General features: G+C 37.2%; 1 protein-coding gene across 1 annotated transcript in view; it reads left to right on the top strand.

The window, feature by feature from the left end:
- LOC149289560 (kinesin-like protein KIF13A) overlaps positions 1-22110 on the top strand; it is a 92331-nt gene that overhangs the window by 27119 nt on the left and 43102 nt on the right. The window contains exons 3-4 of the mRNA XM_089490389.1: positions 15288-15300; positions 20552-20612. Coding sequence (XP_089346515.1) covers positions 15288-15300; positions 20552-20612 — 74 coding nt within the window. The remainder of the gene's footprint in view (positions 1-15287; positions 15301-20551; positions 20613-22110) is intronic.

Below are 22110 nucleotides of genomic sequence, written 5' to 3'. Positions count from 1 at the left end.
CGCAATATGCACTGAAACATAAGAAATCTGGGGGCTAGATCACGGATCTTAATATGTACATAAAGCATTTTTAGATGATGTGCATTTTAGCATTTTGAGGCCATATTCTTAGCTGTAGGTAACAATTACTACAACAGTGGTATTTTATTTCTCTCTAGTATTGATTATTTCCTGTCTGCATCAGCTGCTTTTACTTTGAATTTATCGATGAAATGGATACCTTGCCTTATCTGGTGCTAAAATTAGCAGAATAATGATTCGAGCAGTAGGACTGCAAGTATGGAAAATACTTTAATCCCCTTGATACTGAAATGTAATCTGTAAGGTCTCAAAAGCGATGAAGCAGTGCGTTGCAATGTTATTGTTAACTACAATGATGCCATGGCTCCATTCCGCTTCTCTTGATTTAACTCATGCTTCGAAGGCCTCTTCTTGTCCTTCATCCCTTGATCAGGGCTCACCCATCTTGAGATCACATATACTAAAAGGCAAGCGAACAACTGCTTCATGCTTGCTTTTGAGCTACTGCACTTGCCAAACCTAACACAAGGACACCTGGCTATTGGCTTCCTCTCCCCAATCAACCAGAGAACATCTGTTTGTAGAATGTACATGCAGAAGCTCATGCAGTCCTCTTGGTTAGCATCAAAACGAAAAAACAGTTTATATATATATATAATGCATAACTGTCTTAAAGGGACACTCCAGCCATCATATGAACTTTGAGGGTCCCTTTAACTTTGCATGATGTTCCTTTTGCAAATGCACTTGGGGGGGTTCTAATCACCACTATGCATCAGCCCCTTTTCCCCGTTACCAGCTATTTTACATGCATGAGTTGTGTTTTCTCCACGTATAATAATTATATGGGGATAATTGATAAAAAATACTATTCGGGTGAATTGTTAGGAATTCATATTTAATCGAAAAGTGAGAAGGTGATAAGGCGCTAAATAATATTAATTAAAGATACATTATGTGAAAAGGTTAAATGCTACTCACTTGTTAAGTTATGCATCCTATCAACTTTTAAAAAGAATAATCATATAAGAATGCACAGAGTGCAAATAAATAGTGGTATTTATAAATAAATACATAAAAAAAGTTCAAAATACTTGAACTTGTATAAATGTATATGACTTGACTGGTGATTTTGTCATGTGAATTTATAAGTCTTTTGAACTTTCTTACGCATTTTTTTTTATACATACCACTAATTATTTGTGTTCCTTGCATTCCTATTGGTTTATTCTTAATAATTAATCAACAAAATATTCAGCTTCCATTCATAAAAATAGCATGCATGATATGGAAAACCTTGTGTACAATGCATTACTGTCTGAATTAAGGTGTGATACTCAATTAAATGTTTATTGGATGTATCAAGTAATGATATGGGTGGTACAGGATTTATATAATCGTCTGACATGTATCGCCTGACATGTGTGTGCCTGTTTCTTGGTTTGAATTCCAATAAAGACACTAGTTTAGCTCTCATTGATTCATTTTATATTTTAATTGGTAGTCTGATGGAATTTTTTCTCAAAACTTTATATAGCCATGTTAATGTTAAAACACATCCCTCAATGAGAGCTTATCACCTTTTTAAAACTCATTTTAAATAAATGATTCAAGAAGAATTACTGTGACATGTCCCCCGAAGGAAATTACTTTGAATGTAGTTTATATAACCTTATTTGTGTTCAAGAACGATTTTAAACGGGCAATATAACAGTTTTACAAGACACATTAGCTAAATGTGCCATGTAAGAAAGTAAACTGTCATGAGAGGGACAGAAGTTTACTTTATCAGATCCCTGTGTAAGTCCAATGAATCAATGAGGTCTGGGATTTCATTATTGGGTGTTGGGTGGGATTGGCTTAAATTTGGTGTTCACCACATATCCAGAACTCACTATTAACCAAGAAGCAGCTCAGCTTGGTTGTGTCTATGATTCTTTTCCAACCAGATTGTCATTTCCTGTAAGGTGCAGTGTGTGTGTCGTCGGTCGCATTGTCTCATTGTCTGTGCCATTACCATACTTATGAAGGTTCAGCCAGCAAATAAAAATGACCACATTGACCATGTTTTATGGGACACATGCATTTCTAAGTTTAGACCAGCACAATTAGTTATACATCCCATATGCATTAACCAGTACCGTCAGCAATATGTGAAATTAGAAGTTTTCTCCCTATGTGAGAAAGAGTGGGTTCCTCTGTAGCATCACTCACTACAGATTGGTGGAGTGGTGTAAAGCACGTCGCTGCTGGACTCTAGAGCAGTGGAAACAAGTTCTCTGGAGTAACAAATATCTGGTTTGGCGGATGCCAGAAGAATGCTATGTACGGGGATGCATGGTGCCTACTCTGATGATTGGTGGAGCAAGAATAATAGTCTGCTTTTCAAAGATTGGGATAGACACCTTAGTTCCAGCAAAGGGTAATGTTAGAGAGCATAGAGAGACAATATACAATTGTATGCTTCCAACTTTGTGGGAACAGTTTGGGAAAGGCTCTTTCCTCTTCCAGTATGGCTGTATCACAAAGCGAGGTCTAAATACAACATGGTTGCAATAGTTGATGTGGAGGAAGTCGGGTGGCCCACATAGAGCACTTACCTTGAAATCATTATAAACAATCCCTCATTTTACTGAAATTGTCCTAATTCCTAAGCAGCAACCATCTTTCCAGTACAAGAAAATGTTTTTATAATTCTAGTATTTTAAGTACACCATATTCATCCAGCCAATAAGGCTAGGATGTTTTAAGGATGTCAGAGCTGCACATGCATTTCATCACATTGCAAACTGCATAGCAACTGGAATATACACCATATAAAGCATACGTAAGATCTTTGCAATAGGCGTGTATGGTGAGATCATAGCAGAGATTTGTAACTTCCCCCACCCTGTACAGAAATAATAGGTAAAATGAAATTCTGGTTTCATATATATGTATATATATATATATAAAAAACAGAAAAAAACATGAAGTTTTAATCTAGATGTAGTTTCAATATGAATATCCAATAACGACTTGAGCTCCTTTTGTTGCCACTAAAATTAACACCTCTTACTGTCTGCCCTAGAGATGGTAAGGGCTTGTCCAATAATATATTTGGTTTGCTGCTTGCCTAGCCAAGCGCTACAGGGAACTTTTCACACAAAACAACCTATGGTCCATCGATATAATTAGTCCTGAATGCAGGGCAGGTTAATCCTGAGTCATTAAACTGTAACCTGCTGACTCAGATTGACGAGGGAAGACCTGGCTCCACCGATCTGAATCCCTTAAAGGTACATGACTCATTACTCTGTGCTAACATTGTACAACAAAAAGCACACAGATCTTAATAAACAAGTTGGATCAAGGCAGCCACAGGATTGCAGAGTATGAGAAAGTAGTTCTAAGGGTACCAAAAAAGGAAAAACAAAAAGACATTTTAAGTGTTTAGGTTTTAGTAACAAGCAGTTTAGTACAGTAATATAGTATGTTTTCATAATAGTTCCTGCAATGGCTATTTCAGTATAATATGCATGTATTTTGAAGCCAGTTTAAAAAATACCTAAATAACCCTTTTCATCAGCCATCTCTTGACTGCATTCAACTGAAAGGAAATCAATTACTCAGTTATACATCTCACACACTTCAGGACAACACTTTACCAGTAAAAGTGTGTCCTGGAAAATATGGCAATGTGGTCACCAGGGGAGGGCTGGCACCTTCTGGCCCAGGGGACAGCTAAAGCTACGCAGCCATATCAGGCCCTTGTGTACACCCCCTAAACACATATTTACACCCATTCATACTAACACACACACATACATGCTAACACATAAACACATTCGTGCTCACACACAAACACACATACATATTCATGCTAACATACCTCTCTGACTCACTTTTACTAGTTACCTTGCTGCATTCCCGCTTCTACAGGCCGGTCCAAAATTATTTACAAAGGGCCAGTCAAGCCTGGTCATTTATGAAGAATTTTGGACACATGGAAACAATGTTTACTCAGATTGTCATGTATTATGTTATATGAAACCATTAACATTTGTATTTATTAAGATCATAATTATAATGTATTTACAATATTTTTTACCACTTCCATAGCTAAATGTTAATATTTTCAAAATAATAAGATTTATATATAAAGACAGAATTTTTTTTCAGTATTAAAAACAAAAGTAATGATATTTTATTGCATTCTTACAATAAGGTCATTTATTATTCAGTATCACTAAAACATTTTTTTTCTAGTCACTATATTACTTTACAGACTGTCTTTTTTTTCTCGTGGCCTAACTGTGCCAAAATAACGAAGGTTATTTGTATACTATGTATGGTTGCGGTATTCCAAACATTTTATGGTGGTATGTGCTTGTAATTTCCAGTTTCCTGTAATATCGCTAGAATTCATTGTTGCATTTTAGAATGTTTTTTGTGTCTCTGCGGCAAGTTACCCTTTAACTAGGAAATTGGAATTCCTAGCTAAACTAGTCCAGTGCGTAAGATGATCATTTTATTAGTGATAATATTATTTTACCAGGGAAACTAAAGAGAGGACAAGGAAGAGGGAATATGATAGAAACATTAAAATACCATATTGGCCCAATTATAGGCTGCACTTTCTCTCCCTAATTTAAGTCTTTAAAGGGAGGGGAGCCTATAATCGGGGTTTAGCTATTAAAGCAATGCAGTTCTACCTTTTCTAGTGGATCTGGTGCTCAATCAAAAGATTACAGTAATGCGTTAAAAAGACCTTAAAAAGCCTATTATATTGTAGTCCTACACTTTGTAGCCTTTTTGAGGTACCCCTTAATTAATAGGCAGATATACCGGTATTGGTGGAGAGACAGGGCAGTGAAAGAGATTAAAATTTGTCAAAGGGATGACTTCAGAACATTTGCGAATGTTGTTGATTGTTACAGAGGGGAGAGGATGAGGTTTGTTCCCACCAGCCTCTTTTTAATTTATACTTTCCTAATCTGTTTTAAAAGGAAGGGTTGCCTTTCTAAGATATATGTTCCCTTCTTTTCTTTTCCTGGTCTTATCCCCATCTTTACCTGTCCACTCATTTCCTCTTCTTTACTAAATGGTTTTTCCAAATTCCTGTTTGTATATAACATTTGCTGTCAAAAGCAGGACTAACTGCATAATAGATACCAAAACAGTTTAAATACATGTATTCCTATATTAAATATAAAATACTGTTTTACCATTCCACTAATAAAAGCAAATTTTTCTTAAAAAATATATATTTTTCTTTAAAATAGCACCAAACTATAAGGGTGTGGCCTATAATCGGGTGCGGCCCATAACTGTGCCAATACGGTATATATATATATGAAGCGACAAAGTTCAGAAGAGAAGTGTGTTTCAGAATAGGAGAAATGTTAAGACTAGAGGTGATTATCGAAAACTCGGTCACATTCATGTAATATGAAAAAGACATTGCTTCACCGAGGGTGTGGTAGATATCTGACTTCCCCTTCAGACATAGTTAACAGGTGTCAATACAGAAATTGTACATGTCTAGTATTACAAATGAGTCTATCTAAGTGTAGAAGTAGTTGGCCCCAGAACCAGAAACCATAGCTATGCAATCTCTGGGTTTGACCTAGAGTCTCCGGGTGAGGTGCTACTTTCCCCAAAAAAGAGAGGTCTCCTGGTAGCCTACCTTGGGAAGTTCTCAAGTATGCCAACAGCCCAAAAAAAAGTTTTGGGATTGGCATCAGCTAGAAAAATAGCGGTAATAGATGAGGTAAGCAGGCAGTTAGCGTGTCTAACTTCTTCCTGTCACCAGACACAAGCAAGTTTCACGAATATAAAAAGAAATAATCTCTGGATGATAGAGCTTGAAAGTTTTGAGATTCTATGGGAACAAGACATTTTCCACATGCATGCACGCTTTGTTCTCAGGTCGCAGTAGGATGCATCATGCTGAAGCCATTCATGCCATTAAGGAAACAATTGCCTTTTACTGATAATGGCCCATCCGTTGTGTTTGTTTTGAAGGTGGAACTCCATGGAAATGACAAAGATATTTTTTACTAGACTAAGCACACACATTTCTGAATAGATACAATTCATCTATTCAACCAGCTATGAACAGAAACATTTTGAAAGCAGATTAACAGTTCACTCATCTACTGTAACCATTGTTTGTCCAAGTAGCCTCTGCTGTTCTATGAATCCACCACTTCTGTAATGATTATTTCCTTTTTTATTCCTAATTTCCATACTAATATTAGCTTATGACACCTGTTAAATTGACACCTTTCCTAAAAAAAAAACAAAAAAACATTTGTAATTTGTTATATCCCTTGGCATATTTACCCAGTTCTTTATGTAATACCACTTTTACCTCTTCGTAACACATAAACGTTTAACTTTAACAAAGTTCAAGTTTCAAAAGAGGAAACAGGTTTAAACAAACAATCGTTATCTCAAACTAGGAAGCCAGATGCTTAGATGTAATGTTAGGCTGTTTTACTTTACTGAGAAGGTAGTAGACAAGTGGAACAGTTTTCCAGCAGATGCCCAGTAGAGGATAATATAATGCGGGACCCCTGGAGGTCAAAACACTTCAGAATGATGTCACACTGTAATCATCAATAGTGGATTTCCAGGATGCTATTCACAGGAGGAAAATCAGGAACTAACGCACATCCATGAAAAACTATGTGCCTACCATACCTTGCTAGGTACCCCACTTACAAAACAAATATGTGAAAAAAGAAGTGCAAGTTTCCCTTTAAAGTTTGCATTCGTCTCAATATCTTTACGGCAGCCACGGGGCAGGTGAGACCTAGTTATTGGACACCAAGGTGTAACAGTTCCAGTTCTGTGTAGGCCTCAATGGCAGTTTGTTCAGCTGTAATGGTGATAGGGAGAAAGAGAACTGTAATCTTACATATATATATGAATCTGTATAGTCTTTGCAAATATCTTTTCTCTGTTTACTTCTGGCATATGAGCCTCAGCAGGTAGTGATATTCTACTGCATACTTGTGAGGCACACATTCTTGCTTCTGACATCTCTGGCTTTTTCCCACTGCCTGTTGCTTTTGGGTGTGAATCTCCTTTCAGTGCCACTTTTTCCATTCTGATAATTAGTGTTCTTTCCAGGCACCGCACCCATCTTTGTATTCATTCTAAGTTTCAACCTATTGTTCTTGCTTTACATTTCTTTGGAATTATCTTTTCAACGGATTTATATTCTTGGAAAGAGATCAATATGTACTCAAACCAGAATCCTAAAATTCGTATTTTCCCATGTAGCTTATAAATGTGTATGTTTATATTAATTTACTTATTTTTAATGTTTTTCTAACACCAAGTTTCTGAGTTTCATGTATGCCACTTTTGGACAAATATACTTTTTGTGTTTAAAGTTTAATATGTTGCTGGCAAAAAGCAGTGTTTGGTGCTTTGTGTTGAACAATACAATTCTTTGTAATCTACAGTTATTAGGCTCATCCCACACAGAGACATACCTTGGAACCAAACAACCTGGCCCTGAGTTCCTCCAATAGCCCATGACAAACATTCATTGTAGTGGCTTCATAATTGTGGTCATCCAAGTCATTTTGATGGAAACCATAATTTCTCTACACTTAAAGGGACAGCCATGCCCATGTTTATAAATGATCAGTGATGTAGACTATGTTTCACTTAGCCTGTGCAAAAAGTAGCTCACTAAGAATTACCTTGCCACAGATTGGTACTGAGTATCTGAGCATGAACAGCCACTTGGAGTGCACATTCATGCTCCTTCATTACATTTTACCCTTAATATTAGGTTAGATAACTTTTTTTTTTCAAACTTGTGAAAATAATCAGTATTGTATTTCATGACATATGCATGATATCCATTTCATCATTTGTGTTTGAGAATGGGCCTTTGAAAAGGGTACCAAAAGTGGCTTGGCCAAAACGTTCTGCCAGGTATTCTATTCTTCTTCCTTATTGCCAATATCCCTATTAACAGTTGAAAGAAAATGGACAGGGTTCCTACTTAAAATGCTCTTAATGCAAGTCAGTATCTAGTGGACTAGTAAAAATGAACCTGAATAGATGCACCTCTATCATAGACTACTTTCTATTAACGATCTTATAGATCTGGGAAATTAAAGCTGTTTAAAAGAAAAGTGTTCTTGTACTAGGTACATAAATTCATTTTTTATGCCTAGTACAAGAATATTTTTCTTTTGGCATTCTTCAATAATTTAATGTGATGCATAAATAGATTAATGTGCATTTTGATAATATTTAATGCTGGATTTTTGCCAGCTCTATGCCTTTTCTCCTCGCACAAAGCTCCCTTATCCTCCACTGCAGGATTTTTTCTATTTTCTTTTCTGTGTTTGGGATTAAATCACAAAGTCAGGAACTATGCAACAGTGTCTGAACTATTCGAAGCAGTCTATTTTTTTCTTGATTTGCCAAGAATAAAAATGTACCCCTATGAATACTGCATTTGAAGGAAGTAAAGCCTAATTATGGTGTATTCTTCCTCTGTTCACATATACAACATGGGGTGATACAATGAAGTTGTTGAAATGACATGAAAGACGATCACTGAAGCTATGAGGGAAGCACTGAAGGAAGCACTGTTTGAACTCACAAATTTAGTTAAGACATTCCAACTTTTAAAGATGTACACTATATTGCTAAAATTATATGGACACCCTTCCTAATCATCGAGTTTAGGTGTTCTATCCACACAGATTGGCAGTAGAATGGGTCGTACTGAAGAGCTCAGTGACTTTACACGTGGCATTGTCATTGGATGCCATCTTTGTCACAAGTCAGTTTGTGAAATGTCTGACCTGCTATGGTCCACTGTATGTACCATTATTGTGAATCAACAGAAATTGGTTTTGGTGGAAGCCAAGGAAAACGACCTACTGGAATGCATATTGCCTACTGTTAGGGGGGTAACTCCATATTAATGCCTGTGGTTAGGGAATGGGATGTCCAGCAAGTTCATATTGGTATGATGGTCAGGTGACCAGGAATATACAGCTTATAGCACACCTGTGTTTTATGCCACAGCATGCTTGCTTAGTAATGGGAGTTGTAGCCAGTAGTAACAAGACTAATAGTGGTTACCCACTGCAGGCTACCTGAGCATGTTAGGAGCTATAGTCTGTGGGTCACTATTTTGTCCGGGAGAGGTAGTTCTCTGATCATGACTGTAAGTATAAGACTCCACATGTCAGTAAACGGTTAAAGACACATAGAGCCTGGCAATTAATTCTGACATTTTACATAAGAACTTAGTCCATTTGTTTCCTGATATTTATCTCCTGACTGCATTGCTTGAAGGTCTGAAAATGTCAGTGCAAAGCTGTATATTGTTCCAAATTAATTGAACTCCACAAAGCATTGTTTTCTTCTACTGGCTTTTGACATACTATAAACTTTGGCTTTTACATACTTGGTGTATTTTGGATATCAATGTTTGTAAGTTTATCCTTTCAATGGATGCCGATCTGTTCTTAAAAGTGAATGAAGTAAAAAAAAAGTCATGCAGTGGTGTTTTACAGGAAAGCTGGCATGGTGATTATATTTATATGGAACATTTGCTAAACATGATCTATTCAAGAAAGAATGAATTTTTTCTTCTGGATGTCTACTCAGCTGCATGTCTTGAACGAGAGTTTTTTTTTCCTTTCATGCTGTAACCTCAGAGCTAGAGGTGAGATTTACCAAATGGGGTCAGGGAATGCATGTGACTTGCCTGAGGTGGATTATATTAATTCTGTTGCTTTGCCTAATGTAATCCAGCAAATAGGGTATTTATTTATTTAATTTGTCTGCACTGTTTGACGTGCAGATGATGTGAACCCTTTGTTTTCTGTTGTATCTGCATGAAGAACGGTTCGACTCATTGGCGTATTATGGCCTAGGCAGGACCAGAGGGTGACAGCAAGAGACATATTGGGCAGTCAGGCTCCCTGTTGAATCCCAGGGCCGGTGACTTGAAGATGAAGACCTTTTGGCCACCAACACTCACCAACATTTCTTCGTCCTGTTTCTCCCTGGAGGAAGACCAGTAAAGCCCTGGGGTTGCAGGAGGTATTCAGGAAAGATTCAAGCCTCCTTCCGGACGGGCATGGGCGGAAATGTTTTGTGCTTCTCAGACACTGCTAGCTTGGGGAGCTAAAGGCCCTGCCGTTGTCACAGGCCTTTTGGCCAGAGTTTAGGGGAAAGAAGACCAAGGCTCAGTTCAATATGGCTCGTCAATGCACTTGGTATGAGTCACAGTACTGACACAACTTTTAGTTTACCTCGGAAATGGGAGCACAGAACATCAGTGATGTCAAATCATTTTCTAGTACACATCATATACTATGGAGGACCTGCTCACGGACTGAAATATGAGATATATTATTTTGTTTAAAGCTTATTAGTGTTCATCTTGCAAGGGTTGAGTAAAAGATATTAAAAAATATGTTTCTATTTTTGTATAAGCTACTATCATTATGTAGTCATGAAGGAATTTCCTTACAAAGTTGTCCAGTATAAACATGTAGCTATTGTTCTTGGTAGCCAGGGAAAGGTGAGATAATAGCTACTGTGTTTTTTAGACACTGAAACATATGTTACTTTATTAAACTTACTTTTCGTTTGTTTGGTTTTTTTCATTGGAGGTCGCATAGAGCACCTGTCCCAGTTTTGAAATCAATTGTAGCTATCAGAATCATTTTACATTTGTCTTAGAAATATAATTTATTGAGTATTGAATAATATTTTCTTACTTGATAAATAATATTCCATAAACCTTTCCATGTCATAGTGTTGTCCAGGTAATTTCAGTGGATTACTATGCAATTTGGCACCAGAGGGGTACATTTCCACAACTGAGCTCCTGACATCATTAAACCAGATCTGTCACGAATGTCAAGTCATACATTTGTTGGTAAAAATGAGTCAGACATCCCATTCCATAACAATGGGCATTAATATAGAGTAAATCTCCCGCTTTGTCTCCCCAACTCAACTGGGAAAGCTTTCGACAAGATTTCGGAGTGTGTCTGTGGGAATTTGTACTCGTTCAGCCAAAAGAGAATTTGTGAGGTCAGGCACTGATTTTGGACACCAAGGCCTGGCTTGCAATCCGTGTTTCGATTAATCCCAAAGTGTTTAATAGGGTTAAGGTCAGAGCTCTGTGCAGGCCACTCGAGTTCTTCCACACCAAACTCGTCAAAACCATGTCTTTATTGACCTTGCTTTGTACGTTCAGCAATTGGCAGCTCTGCTCTGAGTGTGCATGGTCTACTGCTTTGTGGCTGAGCTGTTATAAACGCATTCACTTCACAATAACAGCACTCACAGTGGACCAGGGCAGATCTAGCAGGGCAGAAATTTTCACAAACTGACTTATGGCAAAGGTGGCCTCCAGTGACAGTGCCACATTTAAAGTCACTGAGCTCTTCAGTATGATCCATTCTACCATCGATGTTTGTGTATGGAGATGGCTTCCTGTGTGTGCTTCATTTTCTTCACAGCTAGCAATGAGTGTGTCAAAAACACCTAAACTCAATAATTAGGAGATGTGTCCACAAACGTTTTATCATATAGTGTATACTAGTTTGTTTTTCCACCAAGCCATCCATCCAGCAATAAAACATAGCTTGGTGGCCTGGCATGGCTGCCTAAACAACTTACTACTTGTCTTGTGCACCACTGGGTGTTCGAAAATCTGGGGTAATATCTGGATATCAGAGCAGGTGCCAGATCGACACTCATGGAAGCACAGATGTGAGGGGAGATCATAAATTCTGGCAATATGACAGGGGGAAAGATACCAGCATGCTAGTTCAGCCCATTTTCTTTTAGTGGAACCAAAGGGGATCATTTAATAGCATTCTTTGCCATTGTTAAGACGTCGGCTCACTACCCAGGTCCTGCACCCAAGCACTGATGTAAGGAAGTTTCTTATCATTTAGTAGCTATATATAAAATAATGTGTTATAGGGTTTTTGTAACCAGATTTAAGTTTTGTTTCTTGCAGATGTAGTATAGCTCCCTAATTTCAAAGTAGGTAAGCAAATTATGGGAAAATATATTTTAACCTTACCAGTTGTTGTTGATTGGTTCAGGGAACCTTTTTAAAGGAAAGCGAAGAAGAAAGGACAGGAAATTAATCAGACAATACTGGCCCTGCTACTTATTAGACTTGTATCTCCTTTACAGTGAGGTTAATGTTCAAACCAAATGTCTCAACAGCAATTACACTTACAATTACAGTTATATGCTCTTGATAGTTTTAACTAAACCATTTGTGACATTAGCATGTATTATCAAAAGCAAGTGGCCCAAACGACCCTTAGCGTGTAATAGTACATGCCATACAAACGACAGCATAGGGTCTCCTCTGTCAGCTGATGCTAGTATCGCTACACTGAAAGATGAAGCCCTTGGGGGGAGCACTGGTTACTTGGTAAATGCCTGCATTTGGGCATCTTTTGCTGGCGGAAACAGTTTACTTAGAAAGTCTATGCCTTAACTGTTCATTGATCGGGGGATTAATGGAAAGATCTGTCAGGGGCTCAGGAACGAAAGACATTTGCCTCCGTCTCCATGCGTCCTAATTGCTCTGATAGCTGCAGCAGAATTTTAAATCATTCTGATAAAAAGAGACTTGTGAATGTAGAACGATGTATTCACCTCTGTAATGAAGCCATTCTCACAGTGGGATTTAATGGCATGGGTTGGTAGACAAATATAGCATGATGCTTAAAGAGATGAACTCTTTGGCATGAATTGGGTTTGTGGAGCAGTACTGGTCCGTAAATCTATGATGTCCTGCAAGTATTAAAATCTAGGACCATAATAAATAAGCTCTATATGAAAGCAATATGTCCCATCAGTTATGTGCCATCTAAGGTGAAGAGATTGGTTGTGGGAGCTTTTTTTTTGGGGGGGGGTACTATTGTTATACAGAATAACCCCCCACACATACAATTCTCTTCAATGCTCTACTGTTCAAAGAAAATGTTTTCCCCTATGGGATTTCCTCTTGCTTGGATTGTTGTGTTACTCCTGCATTTTTTTCCTGCAGGTTTTGGCATTGTGTGTAAAACAGGATGAGTCGGCTGCCTCTGAATTTGAACCAGAACCGTTATTATACAGACAGTTGTAAACCTGCTCATAAAAATAGGACCTTACATTGTCGTTGGTTGTTGTAATGTGGAATTGCGTTTCTTTATGAAAGGATGCCATGCCATATCCAATTAACATCTTTCTCAAAATCTCATTAGTAACAAAAATTGGATGCGTTTGAATAGTGGTTTTCCTTCTCTTGATGGTTAGATCTGACAAGTGTGGTGCATTCTAGCAGAAAGCAGAAGTCTATTGCCAGTTGTGATCTTTGTAAAAAAAAAAAAAATAATGCTGTCATTCGGGGATGAAAAGGATATAGCGATATAGCTGAGACAGCAATAAGCCATTAGACAATTCTGTCCATTCCTTTCAAATTCAGAGTTGCTTTTATACACCTGGTATACACCTGGTATCAGATTTCCGGGTTGCTGCTACAATAATAATGACCAATTAATAGACAAAACAAAGCAAGAATTCAGCGCATACCCATGAATACTATTCAAAAACCAGCTGTAAATATTGGGGGACTCCTTCACACTATATAGCCATATGTTGCCACCAATGTGTTAGAGTATGCCAAGTTTTGGGAGTCCTATATACATTTTTGTGGCTATATTGCTTACCATGGAGCTGAATCAGTGGGACTGCTTTGCATTTTAACCCAAAAGAGACTCTCAAACAACTTAAAGATTTCTCTTGACCATTAATGAGGCACCTCTTTTGTCTGACTGCTTTGAGGATGAGAGAAAATAACTTTAAAGCACTTTCTGCCTTTTTTTTCCCCCGTCAGCTCTCCTGGGAATGTCACAGTACACTTCCCAATGCCTCTTGTAGACACACCTCTACACCTTCTTTATTCTTCTAACGCCAGTTTATTTGAAAGGCAAAGTAGAAACATTGCACACCTGTGTGATTTCCAAATCTCTTGTGTGTTATTACCACACCCTAAATATTTTACTGACTTTGAAAAACAATTACAAAGGATAAGAGTCTGATTTGGGGCAGACAGTTGTGGGCTTGTGATGATGATGATGACGATGACTTCACCGAGTAATGTTTTGGGACATTAATGATAATTATAGCTTGCCTATAGCGTGTTGACATATTCTACAGTGTTAATCTTGTAACAATGTTGATGAATATAACTGAGGGACAAACAGAAGTATATGCTAATATATATTTCATTATAGACATATTTTCACTTGCATGCTATAGCACTTTAGCGGGGAGTTGTACATAAATGTGTGTTATTTAGAGCAACCACGGCTGTATCGATGAATACAAAGACAAGGCATAACAAGGCATTTGCTCTTCAATGCCACCATAATAGCAATGGGCTAATAAGATTTGTTTTAGGTTTCAGGTCCAGATTAATAAGTATGCATTTTTATAGTGTACGTTTGAAGGTCTAATCCTGAATCATCTCTTTCCCACTTATTCTGAAAGAGTATGTATATCATTTCTAAAACGCAAATCAAGCTCAAAAAGTAATTACAAAAGGCCAGCTGAAAAAGGAACGGTAACAGGAAAGATTGTTTAGTATTTCCAGCGTTGTGAACATTAGTGTATTTAGTTTTTAGAATGCTTGTTTATGTGATACTGATGTTCGCTTTTATATGGCATTTCATCTTCACAGCACTCCCCCTTATTTTCTGACATAAACGCAATAAAATAAAATACAAAAAATAAAAATAAAATAATTATTCTCTATAGTTATTAACCCTCAGCTTAAAATCTAAATGTATAGTTCATAATAATTTTTTCTCAAGTGACATCATCATATACAATCCAGGCAGTGGGGAAATATTAATACACAGCAGATTGGAAAGGATGAAATATTATCTGTAACTTTATGTCTTTTTGGTTTCCATTATTCCATAGCAAGATGTTGGAAAGCCAAGTGAACACATTGAATGTAACACTTGGTAGCCCGATCTGAATTGTTTGCGCGCACTCAGCTACTCTATAAATATGATGTATTGGTTTGGCTGTATTTCCACAAAGACAAGTAATTGTATCATTAGTACTTTTATAATACAAGTCAGATTATAAAAAAAATCATGTACATGACATTCACTATTTTTTTTCTTCTTTTCTCTTTTTCTTCCTATTGTACTTCTAATGGAAACACATGACGGTTTTGATCTTGTATCGTGATCTAGAAAACCACCAAAAGTAAGTTTTTTTTAATACTCTTAAATGTCACAAGTGTATGTATGTTTTTTCATAATAGCTCATCTAGGCTGAGGACATGTATATTTCAATATTCCTGTTAATGTAACAAACATTTTCAGGGGGTAAACATATTGGATGACCAAGTAGTAATTGTATCTATTAATAAATCAAAATTATCATATAGAAGCAGGTAAACCCTATTTTAAGTCATATATTGATGGGAATTAGACATTAGCACCTCCTCAGTTCTGCAGTTAGAACAAGTTCTCACTAGCCCCTTCTGCCTCTAAACCTGTTAGCCGTGCTAAACAAGGGCACTGTATAATCAGATTACACATAATAGGAGCTTGTCAAAGAATCACTGAGTAACCTATTTTACAAGAAGTGGTTTTTGAAGTAATAAACTGGGTTTGTAGCTCAGTAAACATGAGCATGCCATGCAAACACACACACCATACATACACACACACACCAATGCTGCTTTATGCAAAACATCACATATGCCTGTTAGGCTCATGTATTTTAACCCTCAGCAACTAAACTCAGAGCTCTTTCGATCTGACAGTGTTAGGTTTAATTGTTAAATTTAAAATTATAATCATTTATAAAACGCATGTATAAATTTAGCATGATTTCTGCAAGCCCAGAATACAGAATGATCTAAGAATTATTCCATGGTTGATTGCGTGACAAGTTTACCTTAAACCTTTAACAGAAGCAATTAAAATTTCCTTGCCAAAATAAATCATAAATGCTAAAGAAATATGTGGCTTATAGTGCTTCCTATTGAAAGCCAGCATTACATCTTACTTAATCCCCTGTGGAATGGATAATTATGAATCATATTCCTTATCAAATTATACAGTGGGAGTGGAGTGCAAAGCTTCACAGAAATATATTCTGCTCTGCTGATAAATATTTCTCTCCGCAATCATGTGCATGTGTCTATTCTGGCTTTATTTCAAGTATAGCTAGATTCCGTACAATTCATGGATTCAGGATGAAATTGCCTTTATCCCTGGCCCCCGGGGTCAAGCTTTTTAACAGACATGGAGGAAGTGCCACAGAATTGGAAGAAATAGTATTTGTTATAAACATGCCATTCATTCAGTCCCTTTGAGAAAAAGGGGGGTCTGCAGTTCGATGCGGTATAAGGCATTGCAGGATGCCAGCCAATGAATAACTCAACAAAATGTCAGAGGATGACAAGACGAATTTGGTGTACACTGAATAAAATGTTCATTGCTTGACATCTGTTCCCCAAATGCCTGTAAAATGTGTGTGATTTTAAGCATTTATCCACTAGCTGACGTTCACTGCTGAAAAACAGAATGCTAGTGACAACAACATCATTTGTATTAATGAAGTCAATTGTTCTTGATGTCATCAAATCAGGTTTTGAAATCGTCAGTTTCTTTATCATACTTTTTGTCAGATTAACCAACCCTATAGAATAGTGTGACCGGACTTTTGGCAGCTGTTTGAGGTGATGTACAGCCTAAAAAAGAAGACAGAAGCTTAAAAAATGGATTTAAAAAAATCAGAGCCACTTAGCCTACTCCTTTACTATGGTGCTTGCAAGCTGTGCTATGAACTTTTAGCATCATTTATGTCCCAATCATTTTGGGCAACGCCAATCAAGTTGTGGGGTAGATCCTTTCTCCGTTCTTGTCCTCTTTTTGCATTTAATGCTTAGCAGAATATTACTCCTGACTTTTAATACAATAGCATAAATTTCATCCACCATTTGGAACATTTTTGTTTGTAGAAAATGATATCTTAATATTGTTAATGCTGCTGTTTATAAATTATCTGGCATTGTATGGATAAGGAAAGTGGATTTAGTTGTATCGATCCATTAAAAGTGATAGCTTTTATTGTGCCAACATAATGTTTTCTGGATCTTTTCCATCTGGATATTCAGGGATATCATTTTTAAATTATAGGAAAATAGCTTCTTGATCCAAGGAGAGATCTGACTGCCATTCTGGGGTGAAAAAGGATTTTTCCCCCTAGTTTGTTGCAAAATTGGAAAGAGTTATAAACTGGATTTTTTTGCCTTCTTTTGGATCAACAGCAATAGCAATTAACAGATATAGGAAAGGCTGAACTTGAAGGACGCATGTCTTTTTTCAGCCGATGTAACTATGTAACCCATGTTATATGTATATATAAATATAAGATGAAGTGGCTTATAAAGTACCCCTATATATTTTTTGCAGCAATACCAAGGAAGTCCAAGAATAATGACAGGCTTGGAGAAAATTAACCAAATAGTGTAAAATTTGTCTGTTGATCTTTGGGTATGGCTGTTTGGTAAACTCTATGGTATTGTCATGGATTTCACGGCATGTGGTTCACCATCAGCACATTAGAGCTGCAAGTCCAGTGGATAGCAAATGTAAAGCAACGCAATTTCTGTGTGGCTTTGTTCCATGATGTGTTATTCTTTAGAGTTGCTTGATCAATTTAATTAATTATTTTTTTACCCAAGGAGTTTTGGCAACTCTTCAAATATTATGTTGCACTTTTTGGTGCACAAGCAGCATAGTCACTGCAAGCCGTGGTCAGGGAGCCGAGGTTTAGGTTATTTGTTATATCAGAGCCGAGTTCAGGGTAATCAAGATATCAGAGCTAAGGTCTGGAAGCCACAAGCCAGAATAGCCAAGGCTGGTGGTGAGCCAGTGGGTAGGTGACACATTTTTTTCTTTCATGTGGTTATTTTTATTTCTAGACTCAGATACTGAGTGTGTGTAGTTTTGTATTGTTGAGTTTGGATGGCAGATATATTTGTGCCTATGTAAATGTTAATTCTTCCCTGATTCAGTGATTAGAGAATGTACAGTTGTGTTCATATTGGACTCCGCTAGGTACCTGTATCCCCTTGGACAGTGAACTTGGCTGTCAGTTAGACAACTTATTTTCCCCTTTCCCCTATTAAATGTGATTAATGATTGCCAATTTTTACATACTGAATTCTATCTAACTAATGGGTCTAGGTCAAGAGCATGCATTATAGTTTGGAATAACGTTTTTATTTTAAACACAATTAGTGCTTGGCTGTAGACTTAGCAGTTTTTGGCACATCCACAAAAATCCAAATATTAATTAGAAAGGTCCATCAAGATTGAGCTGGATACCTCTGCCTTTTCTTCTATAACCTGTGACTTCTTATCACCATACTATTTTTTAATATAGCTAGTTATTTACAGAGGTAGTTTAAATTATATGAACAGGGTTTTCGCGAGTTTTTGCCAGATGACTGTAGTCAATAGTCAAAGTTTTTTTGTTTTGTTTTTTTAAATTAAAAATGATTTGATGGTAGATACTGAAACGTATTTAGATTAATTAAAAAATGTTATATGTGTGATGCTTAAAATGGTTGTAGGTATTATGGGCTTGACCAGGATTGGAGTAATTTAGATCTCCGGTATGCAAGTATGCATTCCGTATTTGTTTCATGTTGCCCAAAATCAAGTCCAAAAACTTATCTTACCTTGATTTCAGACCCATAGCATTTTTGTTTCTTACCATGGTGAGCAATGCAGCAAAACTTTTTAATATTAGTGCTGAACAAAGGTGTATGTGCTTGATGTAGCTCATCAAGAGGAGAGGACCATGAGCCAGAGCAAAGCCAACTAAATATCCTCCATACATTAATTTATAGGTTTGAAAGGACACTTGGAAGGATCTATGTAACTGGAGTCCAGTTTGGCTAGTGCACAGACTCAGGAAGCTATTTCAGGGTATGGCTCGGTCCTAGGTTGGCTGGAGCTCTCTATAGCCAGCGTGCCCACATTTAATTCCTATTTTCAAATAAAAAACATTGTGCAGAGCTGAATTAATCATCTCTGGTTTTTCCATTCTCACTCAACAGTCTTGGTGTTTGATTGCTCACCTTTAGGGAACATTGCACAGCATACTGTTTCTTCATAATGTTAGATAATGGTTATCACTGTATGTATATAAACACCCATATCTGTTATTTGTCCATAGGCTAGCTCCAGTACTAAAATAGATTAAAGGTTTAAGAATTTTTGCAGCAGGAAACTTTGGGCCAAATGGTTCTCATCTACCGTCAAATGTTTCTATGCTTTCTGTTTCTATGCAGTTTGTGCATTTCAGATGACATCTAGGCCCAACAGCAAACATATGTTTAAGACAAATAAGCTTACATGTTATTTTAAATTGTGATTATATTTTTAAAGCATGTTCACCATTTCAGGAGACTCATGTCAGTGATCTCTACCTTGCTCTCCACCCTGTATAGCACCTCTGACGTCTATGGCAGCATTTTTGCGGTCGATATACATACAACATTTGTATTTTGTACATATAGACTTACTGAAATACGATGAATAGAAGACTTTTTTGGTACAAATAAACACCATCTTTGTAAATAAGTGTTTGATATTTTATGAGATTCACAATCGCCACTAGTGACATAATACGCTGGCCTTTATAGATGTATAGGGTGTGCGCCATGCAAAGAGGTTAAATGTGCAGGAAGCAGTTGATTGACAACCATTCACTGTCTGGAGTATCTTCTGAAAAGAAAACCAGACTAGACAATACTGTGAAGAATTCTAATGTATGTTTGAAGTGCTAGCTCTATTTCTTAAAAGAAAAAGGAAAGTACTCAGGGAGACATAAAGCTTTTCTGAATTTAACATAAACTATATTGTTTTGTTTATTCGGAGGGGTGAAGCCAAGATGGTGGGTAAAATATTCTGGCTTCTCATAAAGCAAATATGTTTTTACTGAATCCTATTGTAATAACTGATTGCCAGGATTTGTTCTTTTTTTCATTTCATCACAAACCCAAGTATATATATATATACACATACAAGTGTAGGAAACTGAATTCTATATACAGGATAGCAGACTGGGTTTTGACGCTTGTGCCACAACAGAAAGAGAAGTATGTTGAATTATCTAACATGAACGTTAGGGTTCAGAGTATGGTGTTAGTATATTATAGCCGTGCCAAACATCAAGGTGTTTTTCTTTCTAACACCTGTTAGAAACCACAAACACCAGAAAAAAAATGAACGAGGGCTGTGGGCTAAAAGGAGAAAGGAAACTAATATGTTGATAATCTCCATTTAGCGGCATGATTCCTCTTTGTCTAAAAGCAATTGTTTAAACCCGTGCTTGTAAAGCGATCTCCTGTGTTCTTCCAGCAGATGTTATATGCTTCTAAAGCTATTTATCTTCAGGTGTGCCTAATGCTATTAAACCCTTTTTACAGGTGTTTGCATTTGATTACTGCTTCTGGTCCATGGATGAATCAAACACATCTAAATATGCAGGTGAGCCAAAGAAACATGCCCCTGTCTGTATTACTTTCTATTATCCATCCACGGTATAATTCCTCTTAATTGCCGGATGATTGGATAGTGTCCAGTGTGCATACGATAAGCATTGTAAAGTAGCATAGCACTGTGGCTAGCTTTCACTCTCAGATTCAGTTGCATGGGCCAGATCTTGTCCTGCGCTGATGCCAAGTGATGAAGTCCAGGTAATCATGCATGGCTACATGTATTTGTTGGAAATATCAGCTCTTGTCACTCACATATGAGGTACTAAATTCTTTGAAACTTTGTGAAAGAGTAACTGTTTATATTTTTCAAATACAATAAAATCTAACATATTTTATGTGAGACAGTCCTACAGTGTGCACTTAGCACATGCATGCTTCCTTAAAAATTGGCTCTGAAACTGTATCCTTGATGGATGGAGCCATCTGAAAATAAAGGTCTCCAAGACTGAGCTTCTGGTTACTCCCTGTCTCCTCAATTCCTGATATCTCCCATTACTGTTAAGGTGAAAGGCCTTCTTAAAGCCATTACAACTGGGTCTGCACTGAGAGTTCCATTATCATGGCTGCCAGCTGTCCACTACGTCTCTTGATTAAGCTGTCGCGATACCCAGCTGTCTTGCCATTTTGCCCTCATAGCCCAGGATTTGAAATCATACAGAGTGCACTTGGCAAATAACTACATTATTGCCAGAAGTATTGTAATATTCTTTGTTACATCTAGTTATGCCAAGATTGTATCTGTTCTGCTTCAGAAGAGCAGCTGTGACTTTTTATTCATCTAGTGACAGTGACAGATTGGGTCAGGAGTGTCCTACTGCTTAGTGTCAGGAAAATTTTTTAAAGGAATGGTAAAGGACCAACTAATCAGTAATTGTAATGCACAGCTAAACAAAGCCCTTAGTTTATCATCCTCAGGCTGAATGGTAAACGTGCTGTTCTAGAGAAGAAGGAAATCATTTTCAAAAGTGAAAACCCAGAAGCCTGGCTCATATTGGATTCTACTTTGCTTGTTCTCATAGACATTACCAGGGCCAGGCTGGGGATAAAAATCAGCCTTGGCACTTTAAGACGGCAGCCGATAAATTACATACATGTGACCACCTGCTGGATTAACGCAGCTGCACACTGCACTCATTTACAGAGTGTGTCTGTGTCCATGCAGTATAAAGACAGAATATACCGCATGTGCGTCAATAAAGGTACATGGGAGCTGTCATCAGACACTGGGCCACTGGCAATTGCCCAGTTTGCTCAATTGTGAGACCAGCCTTGGATATTACTTACATCATTTGTTCAGCACTACTGCAAAAAAAAACAAACAAAAACATTTTTATTTCTCAATATCACAATACACTACACATAGCATGCTGTTTCTGACTATATTTTGTTAGAGTGAACCTATCATCTGCGCAGTTTCTTCCGCGATCATTAAACATGGTCAACATACTGTTGGTTTTCCATCAGATTAGTCAGTGTGTGTTTATTGA

Source organism: Sceloporus occidentalis, unplaced genomic scaffold (genome assembly GCF_023333645.1).
Source record: "Sceloporus occidentalis isolate IW3139 unplaced genomic scaffold, rSceOcc1.0.p SCAF_44, whole genome shotgun sequence".
Lineage (NCBI taxonomy): Eukaryota > Metazoa > Chordata > Lepidosauria > Squamata > Phrynosomatidae > Sceloporus > Sceloporus occidentalis.
The sequence above is the reverse complement of the archived record's forward strand: the minus strand, read 5'-3'. Positions and strand labels throughout refer to the sequence as shown.